This window comes from Mirounga angustirostris, unplaced genomic scaffold, assembly GCF_029215605.1.
Source record: "Mirounga angustirostris isolate CCGP_5_RB_7025 unplaced genomic scaffold, mMirAng1.0.hap1 SCAF_5, whole genome shotgun sequence".
In the NCBI taxonomy this organism is placed as follows: Eukaryota; Metazoa; Chordata; class Mammalia; order Carnivora; family Phocidae; genus Mirounga; species Mirounga angustirostris.
The window spans coordinates 64,721,605-64,732,429 of NW_026991713.1; the positions used below are offsets into that span (position 1 = coordinate 64,721,605).

The 10,825-nt window shown below is 39.2% G+C and overlaps 1 protein-coding gene across 1 annotated transcript; it reads left to right on the forward strand.

The window, feature by feature from the left end:
- The first annotated feature begins 4,346 nt into the window (after positions 1-4,346).
- On the forward strand, positions 4,347-5,535 carry LOC123843797 (olfactory receptor 10AD1-like). The gene has a single exon (XM_045873531.2). It carries the CDS (start codon positions 4,501-4,503, stop codon positions 5,506-5,508), a length of 1,008 nt encoding a protein of 335 aa, XP_045729487.1. The 5' UTR covers positions 4,347-4,500; the 3' UTR covers positions 5,509-5,535.
- The last annotated feature ends 5,290 nt before the right edge of the window (positions 5,536-10,825 follow it).

Genomic DNA, 10,825 nt, shown 5'->3' on the forward strand with positions numbered 1-10,825 from the left:
TTTTTTAGATAGTCTGTAATTACTGTTTTGATTGCCTGTTTGATCTAAGGATTGTTTTCAGAGGGCTTTTTTCCCCCAATTTTCAAGTAGGTGGGATTACTGTAATCATGTCTAGTTTTATTTTTGTCACAGAACTTCTTCTGAGTTACTTGTGGACAATACTAAAATATCTGCTTGACCTTTTTAAAAATTTTTTATTATTGAAGTACATCTGCTTTATCTTAATTGAAACGTGTAACACCAGGCGCTTAAAAAAGGGAAAGCAACTGATAATAGTGAGTTTAATAAACAGAAAAAGAAGTGGCACCAGCTGCCCTTCCATCCAGGCAAATTGGTTTCCTAGTTTTAGCCTTCTTCTTGGGAAGGAAGTGCTTGAGACTGGATGCACCAGAATCCCAGGTGTGTACTCAGGACTAAGGCTTTTTCATTGCATCTGTTACACACCCTTGTTTATCAGAAGCAAGTCCACTCTAAAGTCATTACATTAAGCAGGAGTCAGCAAACGTCTTTTGTAAAGGGGCAGATAGTAAATATTTTAGGCTTTGTGTGTTGGATTACTAATATTGCATGGAATATATTTATAATAAAAAAATTATTCATTGTTTATCTGAAAAACACATTTATAATGAAGCATCTTATATTGTTAGTTGCTAAACCTACAACCCAATTTATAGGCTATATGGTCTCTGTGGCAACTACTAAGCTCTACTTAGTGTAGTGGGAAATACATAAGTAAATGGGTGTGGCTGTGTTCCAATTAAACTTTATAAATATAGGCAGTGGACTATATTTGGCTCGGGGGCCATAATTTGTCCACCCCTGTATTAAATCAGTAGTTTTCAATGTTTAATATGCATCAGAATCACATGGAGGGCTTGTTAAAACACTGGTTTCTGGGCCCCATCCCCAGAGTTAATGATTCAGTAGTTGGGGTGAAGGCCAACAATTTGCATTTTTATCAAGTTCTCAGGTAATGCTGCTGGTGGTGGTGGTCTGTGCGCCACGCTTTGAGTACCACTGAATTATAAGAAATGCCTGTTGCATTTTTATTCCTAATAAATAACAGGAACACAGGCCTATTTATTATTATTCATTCATAAATTTCACCAATCTTATAAGACAATATTTTAAGTGCTGAAATTTAAATATTCTCATGGCCGGATCTTCTTGATCAGCAGTGCTTCCCTAGCACATATGGTACCTTTGGGCTAATTAGAAAAAGTCACTCTCTCTCAAGGAAGAATCAGAAAAACAGGCACCGCACTTCCCCTGAACTCACACCTCACTAGGGTGCACAGCTTGATAAGTTGAGCACAGGCTAGATTGCACAGCCTGGATTTCAGTATTCACTCTTTCCTCCGGGGGCCTTTGTGCCATATACAAATGGCACAACACTCCTGGTGACCCTGATGATCAGAAGAATGTTATCTACAATTTATTTCAAAAAAACACATTCTAAATTTAAAATATTCAGTAAGAATTTACTTCTTTCCTTGAAGTAAAACAAAAACAAAAACAAAACCCCAGCAAACAGTATTCTCTTTTATTCAATTGGATTTGACAGACTTTTTTCAGCTTTAATGAGGTATAATTGACAAAAATTGTAAGATATTTAAAGTGCACAATGATGATAAACAATATTGGTAAGCAAAATCCTATATACAAGCTGACCAGCCCCCTATGCTCTTTTTCTCCCTCAAGGGAAGAAAATAAACACAATTTTCAGAAATCTCCTCTGACAGAAGAGGAGAAAATTTCAGAAGAAAATTTCTGAAATTTTTCATTGCTGAACATGATTCATCATCTTCATCACCTGGACAGACCCCAGGCTCAACAGCCCCAGTGTTAGCATAGTGAATATAGTCTGAACTGTTTTGGCTCTTTGGAATTCATTTAAGGTTTCTTTATACTCTAATAGATCAACAGTATTTTACAAGTGTTCCATGGCCCTTCAAAAGAGTACATTCCCTATATGGAGGCATAGAGTTTGAAATATATTTGCTTATAAATGTATGCTTTTTTGTTAATATTACCCATATATTATACGGATTCTCTATATTCTTACTTATCCCCTTGATCTAATGGCTTGGAATATAGTATAATACCCATGAAGTCAGAGAGAAAGTTCTTATGCATGATTCTATATCCCTGGCACCTTGCACAATATATAGAACATAGTAGGCACTCACTTATTAAATAAGTAAAATTTTTTTTTTACTTACTACTACTACTAAAAAAATTTTTTACTTACTACATAAGTAAAATGGTATGGAATGCAATTGTTCCCAGTTGCCAATTCAAACAAAAAGTGAACTTTTATCCTTTATACTTTCTCCCTATTGGACTTACAGCAGATCTTCCAATCAGGAGTCAATGCTGCGTTTCGTCCTGAAGATATACTTCTCCCCAACACTTAAGTTTTGAAGGCAGGTTCTACTCAGGCCTTATGTTGATCTTAAAAGCTTTTAAAATATAAACATAGAAAACAAAATAATTGAAAAGACATGAACGAAAATACTGATGTGTTTCTCTCTGCGTGATTATTATTATTTATTTTATTTAAATTCAATTAATTAACATATAGTGTATTATTAGTTTCAAATATAGAGTTCAGTTATTCATCCCTTGCATATTACACCTGGTGCTCATTACATCAGGTGCCCTCCTTCATGCCCATCACGCACTTACTCCATTCCTCTACCCACCTCCCCTCCAACAACCCTCAGTTTGTTTCCTATAAGTAAGAGTATCTTTGGGTTTGTCTCCCTTTATGATTTCATCTTATTTTATTTTTCCCTCCGTTCCCCTATGAGCCTTTGTTTTGTTTCTTAAATTCCACATATGAGTGAAATCATATGATAATTGTCTTTCACTTAGCATAATACCCTCCAATTCCATCTACGTTGTTGCAAATGGTAAGATTTCATCCTTTTCTTTATCCATTCATCTCTTGATGGACATCTGGGCTCTTTCCATAGTTTGGCTAATGTGGACATTGCTGCTATAAATATTGGGGTACAGGTGTTCCTTCAGATCATGTTTCTATCCTTTGGGTAAATACATAGTAGTGCAGTTGCTGGGTTATAGGGTACCTCTACTTTTAACTTTTTGAGGAATCTCCATACTATTTTCCAGAGTGGCTGCACAAGCTTGCATTCTCACCAACAGTGTAAGAGGGTTCCCTTTTCTCTGCATCCTCACCAACATTTGTTGTTTCCTGTCTTGTTAATTGTAGCCATTCTGACTGGTGTGAGGTGGTCCCTCATTGTAGTTTTGATTTGTATTTCCCTGATGCCGAGTGATCAGCATTTTTTGTGTCTGCTGGCCATTTGGATGTCTTCCTTGGAGAAATCTCTATTCATGTCTTCTGCCCATTTCTTGACTGGATTATTTGTTCTTTGGGTGTTGAGTTTGATAAGTTCTTTATAGATCTTGGATACTAGACCTTTATCTGATATGCAAATATCTTCTCCCATTCTATTGGTTGTCTTTTGCTTTTTTTGACTGTTTCCTTTGCTGTGCAAAAGCTTTTTATGTTGATGAAGTCCCAATAGTTAATTTTTACCTTTATTTCCCTTGCCTTTGGAGACATGTCTAGCAAGAAGTTACTGCAGCCAAGATTGAAGAAGTTGCTGCCTGTGTTCTCCTCTAGAATTTTGATGGATTCCTGTCTCACATTTAGGACTTTCATCCATCTTGAGTCTATTTTTGTGTATGGTGTAAGGGGATGCTCCAGCTACATTCTTCTGCATGTGGCTGTCCAATTTTCCCAACACCATTTGTTAAAGAGACTGTCTTTCTTCCATTGGATGTTCTTTCTGTTTTGTTGAAGATTAGTTGACCATAGAGTTGAGGGTCCCTTTCTGGGTTTTCTGTTCTGTTCCATTGATCTATATGTCTGTTTTTTGTGCCAGTACTGTACTGTCTTGATGATTCTTTTAATTTACTTAATTTTGCTTTTGTTTTTTGGTATTTTCTAGATGTTCTATAATGAACAGGCATTACTTTTATAGTAAAGAGAAGAAAAATGTACAATTAGAAATATCAGTCATTTTTTTCCTCTGACATTTCTACTCTCTAGTTTGAGTTCTACTCATTGAAATTACACAGAAAAAGAAAATTCACTCTTCTAGATGCAGAACCCATTAAGATTTATTTATCAATTTTTTTAAATTTATTTTTCTTTCAAGTTTTTCATTTAAATTCTAGTTAGTTAACATATAGGGTAATATTGGTATCAGAAGTGGAATTTAATGATCAACACACATAACACGCAGTGCTCATCACAAGTGCTTTCTTAATATTTAAATGGGCCTCTTGGATTCTCCTTGAGTCTTCTTTAAAGTTTTCTTCAAAACGTTGTCACATGGTTCCCAGACCTTTCAGCACTAGCATTTTCAGTGCCCATGACTCTCCTGACTCATATGGAGTGTACTAAAATTCCTTTCTTTTTCATTCCTTTGTCTGCAATCTGTTTTTATACAACTAGGTAGCGTCTATATGCAACTATCTCTTATGTGCTTTTCCTGTCTTCCCTCTTCAAGCAGGCTGCAGATGGTGGACCTAAGGAACGGGAGCAGAGTGGCAGAGTTTATCCTCGTGGGCTTTGAGCAGAGCTCCTCTTTCACTCGGGCATTGCTCTTTGCCCTCTTCTTAGCCCTCTACAGCTTTGCCATGGCCATGAATGGCCTCATCATCTTCATCACCTGGACAGACCCCAGGCTCAACAGCCCCATGTACTTCCTTGGCCACCTGTCCTTCCTGGATGTCTGCTTCATCACCACCACCATGCCACAGATGCTGATCCACCTGGTGGTCAAGAACCACATTGTCTCCTTTGTCTCTTGCTTAACCCAAATGTATCTGGTTTTCGGTGTAGGTGTGGCCGAGTGCATCCTCTTGGCTTTTATGGCCTATGACCGTTATGTTGCTATCTGCCACCCACTCAGCTATGCCCAGATCATGGGCCGGCAGGTTTGTGTGAAGCTGGTAAGTACTGCCTGGTTCTTTGGGCTGATCAATGGCATCCTTCTTGATTACATGACATTTCGTGGTCCATTCTGTAGACACAACCACATAGAAAACTTTTTCTGTGAGGCCCCCATAGTGATCGCTCTCTCTTGTGGAGACCCCCAGTTTAGTCTGAGGGTGATCTTTGCCGATGCCATCGTGGTGCTGCTCAGCCCCATGGTGCTCATTGTCATCTCCTATGCACGCATCCTGGCCTCCATCCTTGGCAGAGCCTCCTCCTCAGGTCGTGGAAAGACCTTCTCCACTTGTGCTTCCCATCTGACTGTGGTCATCTTTTTGTACACCTCAGCCATATTCTCTTATATGAACCCTCGCAGCACACATGGCCCTGAAAAAGACAAGCCTTTCTCCCTCCTCTACACCATCATCACCCCCGTGTGCAACCCCATCATCTATAGTTTTCAAAACAAGGAAATGAAGGGGGCCATGGTGAGGGCCCTTGGGAGGACCAGCCTGGCCCAGTCCGAGTCTGTCTAGTGAGAAGCCTCCTGGAAGAGAAGCTCCCTCCCCAAGCCCTGACAATTGCATAACTCTCCAATGCTGAGAAACTCCAGGAAAACGCATCCATAGTTTTCTTCCTACTAGCATCAGACCTGGAAGATCTTGTTGATGTTTAATGCTCATCTGTCTGATTTCAACCAATCAACTACATTGATCCTTCCAAATTCCTCTTACTGATACATGTTCATGATTGGAGTGGCAAGTGTAATGAAATGGAAAAGTTTATTCCAAAACTGGGGGAAAGGTAGTAGGCGCCTAAAGAGAAGGAAGTAATAGGATGACCAGTCCATTCTTTGGAGTATTTCTTTCCTGGGCAAAGGCAAATAGCAGGAGCTCCATCTATGAAAAAAGAGCATACTGAAAGCCATGAGGGAAACAAGGGAATCTATAGAAGTTAGAGAAAAAGCAGTAGGTGGGAGAAATATGCTAAGAGGTATATGATATTATCCCTATATGGTGGCATCAAAATTATCCAAGAAGTTCCCAGAAAAAATAAGAACTGCTGAATGGGATTGTATTGCTCCTCAAAGGAAGCAACAGGAGGAGGTATATGCCAAATACATGTGAATTATTAGTGGGGAGGTGAGAGGGCAGAAGCAAGAGCAGGAAGTCTGAGGACAGGACCCAGTTCCCCAGACTGTGAACTGGGAGTGGTAGCTATAGAACAAAATCTCCTAGGGTCAGGGAAGCTTCCAGTGACATCTGCATTTTATAAGAATATAAAAAGAGCACTTTAACTTATTTGTGCATTTGTCTGCTTCCATTGGAAGATTTTGTCACTGGCCTGGATGCTTGTTGTGCAATTTAAATGTTTCCCTTTTCTTCAAAAGATTCCTTCCTATGTCTTCTTTTATTTACAATACACTACATTTCCTGAGACACTGCTCACATCTCTTCTTTCTACCCTACCCCTAGTCAGTTACCTAATATCTAGGCAGGGATTCTCAGCAGGGATGATTCTCTCCCCCAGGAGGTATTTGGCAATATCTGAAGACATTTTCTAGTTGTCACAAGCGAGGGAGGGTGTGTGCTACTGGCACCTAGTAGGTAGAGGTCAGAGATGCTGCTGAATATCTTACAATACACAGAACAGCACCCACAATAAAGAATTATGCAGCCCAAGAATCATTAGTGCTGAGCTTGAGTAACCCTGGTCAGGAGATGAAGTATTAAAAGAGCAGAATGGGGAAGATGATAAGAGGTATTGATATGGGAAAAGAAGAGGCAGGAGGAAACCAAGAGTTTAGAATTCAGAATTCTATCTCATTTCTGGTTTACTGTGAGCAAGCTTTCTCCTGCACTGCCATGGCAACTATCTATGTAAGTACTTGTGATAAAACCTGCTCTAAAACTTCTGTGTTTGTCTCTATCTGAGCCTACTTCTACTCCTCCAGTTTTCCCAAGTTATAAGACTTTTCCTATCCAATCATGCACTCCTGCCTGCCACAAGCATGGACACCTACATAAGTTCTGCCCTTTTCCTCTGTTACTTCAACCCAAACTTCACCCACCCAACAGTCATCTTTCCCTTGTTCCCATAAATCTCACATTACTGCCCAACTAAATCCTAACATCCATCACCTTTGTTCATGTGCAGTAGGACTCCTGCACATGCCATTCAGTGCAACCCATGAAAACCATGTGGGAATACTTAAGGGAATACTTCCTACAATGTCAGTATTTTTCTCATTCACTTTATCAATCTCCTTCTTTCACCAATGCTTATATTTCATCAGTGCACAGATTAAAGAGGCCCTAAATATACCCCAAATATGTTACTTACAAACAACCCACATGTTCCATTCATAGGAAAGTCCACTCTACCTTCTATGTGTGCTAGATACTTTCTTTTGCCCCTCTAGAATGAAATACACACCTTTTCCCTCTGGTCTCTGTCCTGGTAGACAGACCTTTGTTGGTTTCCTCAATGGGTTTTGTTGCCTCTACATACTGGTCGGGTTCAACTAGTAAGAGTTACTTAGTAGGATAGAGGAAGGCAGGAGAAGAAGGAGTGAGGATGTTTATTCTCCTGCTCCTTCCCTGATGTCCCAGAGTTACCATCAGGTGGCCTTCTACAGTTCCCTTTCCTGTCCCCATAAGGTGGTACCTGCTCCCTGCTCTTGAGAGCCCAGGATGATTCACCATCCCTTTTTGATTCCCCTTAATCCTTCCATATCCTGGTAAGCACCCTCATTAGTCCTATTTAAGTATGCCAACTATTTCCTCCCAGCACACTGACTGACCTAGTAACAGGTACCAGGTACATATTACCAAATACAAATGGAAAATTTCTCAAAATAAACCATATACTAGTCCATAAAGCAAATCTCAAAACATTTCAAAGATATGAAGTCACATAGACCAAGTTCTCTGACCGTAATGCAGTTAAGTTAGAAAGCAGTATCAAAACGATTACTAGAAGAAACCCATATGGTTGGAAATTAAGAAACATAATTGTAATCAACGTATTTACCAAGGAATGAATATAAGACTAGTCCAACATGGGAAGAGTAAAGAGCTTGGAAGTAAAGGGCTCGCACTCCCACCCTCACCAATAAATTAGGGTAAACAAATGGAAAATCAACAACACTTCTTAGATCTATCAGAGAATTGAAGTCACAGGGGAAACCCCCCCCCCAAAAAAAAACTGGGAGACAAGTGAAGACAGAAAATCACAGCTTTCTGGGAGTGAAGGCTGCAACTGGAGCCTGGTCAGAATACTTAAAGGGAAATTGACTAGTTATTGGAGACTGAGAATGGGCTAACTTCAGATATAAAATCTCCTCAGGGCCTGACCTCAGAGGAGCCCTCATAGTTTCATGAGTTTTACTTCCAGCAGCCCCACCACATTCTCATGATGAAGATGAGAAAAAAATTCCCTTGTGCTTCAGCAGGGGGAAGGGACAAGTTAGCATTTTGAAATAAGCCCAGAGAACACTGTCTGCCCTCAAGGAAAACTATTTGATGAGAATCTAATGAATCTGGAGAAGGATCCATGAAAAAACAACAAAAACAAAACAAACACACAAAAGCCAAAAAACAAAAAAAAAAGCTGAGAGGGACCTGTGAAGGTTGTTACAGCCCAGGGACACAGGCTCATTAGAAGACCAAGACCTAATCATAGGACTATGGAATGTTTCCACTCCCCTGTACCTTACTACCACATCAATAAGGTTGTAGATTTTCAAGGATCACAGCTGAAAGAGCTGCAACACTCAGACCCTATTTAAGAAGGAGTCTATAGGGAAACAAAAAAAGACAGCAAAGGAGACAAAAGCAAGGACATGTGAGGAAATTTTAGCCTCTGACACCACAGCTACAGCAAACATTAAACACAGCCTAACACAAAACCCCCCACTGAAAGCCTATTTACCTCGGTTCCTACTACCTGATACCTCATGTCAGGCTTTCAACACAAGAATTGATTATGATAATAATTAGAAAAGTTTACAAACCCCAAATTAGTAATGAAACTACTTACCATTTTGTGGGATGTACCTAGAGCAATAATTTCTTTTATTAGGAAAAAAGGACGTGTTAAAAAGTAATAAATTAAGCTACCAACTGAATCACAGATTATGCAAGGAACATAGAAGGAATAAAAATGTATATAATTGATTCAAACAAATCCAAAGATTGATGAAATTGATAGAATTAGAAGAAATTAATAATTTCACAGGTCTGTGGCATGAGTGATCAAAAATAAACAGACTTAAACAATACTAAGAATGAAAGGGGCCCATAACTACAGATGTTACAGAATGAATTATAAGAGGCCTTCTGTTTCTGATATTGATGGACCATGTAATTTGGATCAACTATGTCACTCAAAACAACAAAAGCTGGACAAAATATTTTAAACCATCCACTTGAAGGCACTAAAGCACTAAAGAGGCAGTGAAGAATTTGGGAGCTAAGACCCAGGAACAGTCAATCTACATTTAAGCAGATCTAGAAAGAACTGATAAGAGGATTAGTAAAGTGGGAGAGATGTCATGAAGAAGATGAAAGAAAGAATGGATAGAGAAAATACAATATCTGAAGAGAAAATAGCCCAGATTTTTCCAAAACTGAAGAAGACATCAGTGCACAGATTAAAGAGGCCCTAAATATACCCCAAATATGTTACTTACAAAAAGAAATACACACATGGGCATACCATTAGAATGTCTGAAAAAGAAGGACAAAGAGAAAAACTTAACAGCTGCCTGAAGAAAAGGACAGATTCCCTTCAAAAGAAGCACAATTAGATTGACAGCTATCTTCTCAACAATGAAAGTCAAAATATAAAATTTATCTTATTTAAAACTCCATTGTAGTGGACTAGAGAGGAGCTGGAAGTCAAAGAAAGACAATGCTCCACCTGGCCTGGAAGAGAGCATACATCCACATTGTGAATTGCCTGTGGCAGCCATGTGGCAAGGAAGTACAGGCAGCCTCCAGGAGCTGACAGCAATGTCTGACTGACACCCAGCAAGGACATAGGTACCTCAGTGGTACAACAGCAAAGAACAGATTTTGCCAACAACCTTTGAGCTTGGGAGATGACCCTGAGCCTCAGATGAAAATCACAGCCTGGTTGACACTTTGATTTCAGCCTGGTGAGATCCTGAGCAGAATACCCAGCTAACCATACCCAGACTCCTGACCCAAGGAAATTGTAAGATAGTAAGTTTGTGTTACTTTGAGTCCCTGAATTTGTGGTAATTTGTTACACAGCAATAGACTACTAATAAACAAGCTTTTTAAATTCTAACATAATACCATGGAAAACTTTATGACATTAAATCTGCTTAGATAAATAGAAAAAAGTACTAGAGAAATATTATTTTCCACAAATGACTAAAGAAGGAAAACATGAACTCACTTGTAATCATAAAGATAAATCATTAGCTTAAGAATATTTCCAGGGGCGCCTGTGTGGCTCAGTCGTTAAGCGTCTGCCTTCGGCTCAGGTCATGATCCCGGGGTCCTGGGATCGAGCCCCACATCGGGCTCCCTGCTCGGGGGGAAGCCTGCTTCTCCCTCTCCCACTCCCCCTGCTTGTGTTCCCTCTCTTGCTGTGTGTGTCTCTATCAAATAAATTAAAAAAAAAAAAAAAGAATATTTCCATAAAATTGAAGATGACACAAAGAAATGGAAAGACATTCCACACTCATGGATTGGATGAACAAATATTGTTAAAATCTCCATACTATCCAAAGTAATCTACACATTTAATGCAATCCCTATCAAAATACCAACAGCATTTTTCATAGAACTAGAACAAAAAATCCTAAAAATTATATGGAAC

What these genes read in the sequence shown, in the direction of transcription:
- LOC123843797 (XM_045873531.2), top strand. Translation starts at nt 4,501, where the DNA reads ATGCAACTATCTCTTATGTGCTTTTCCTGTCTTCCCTCTTCAAGCAGG.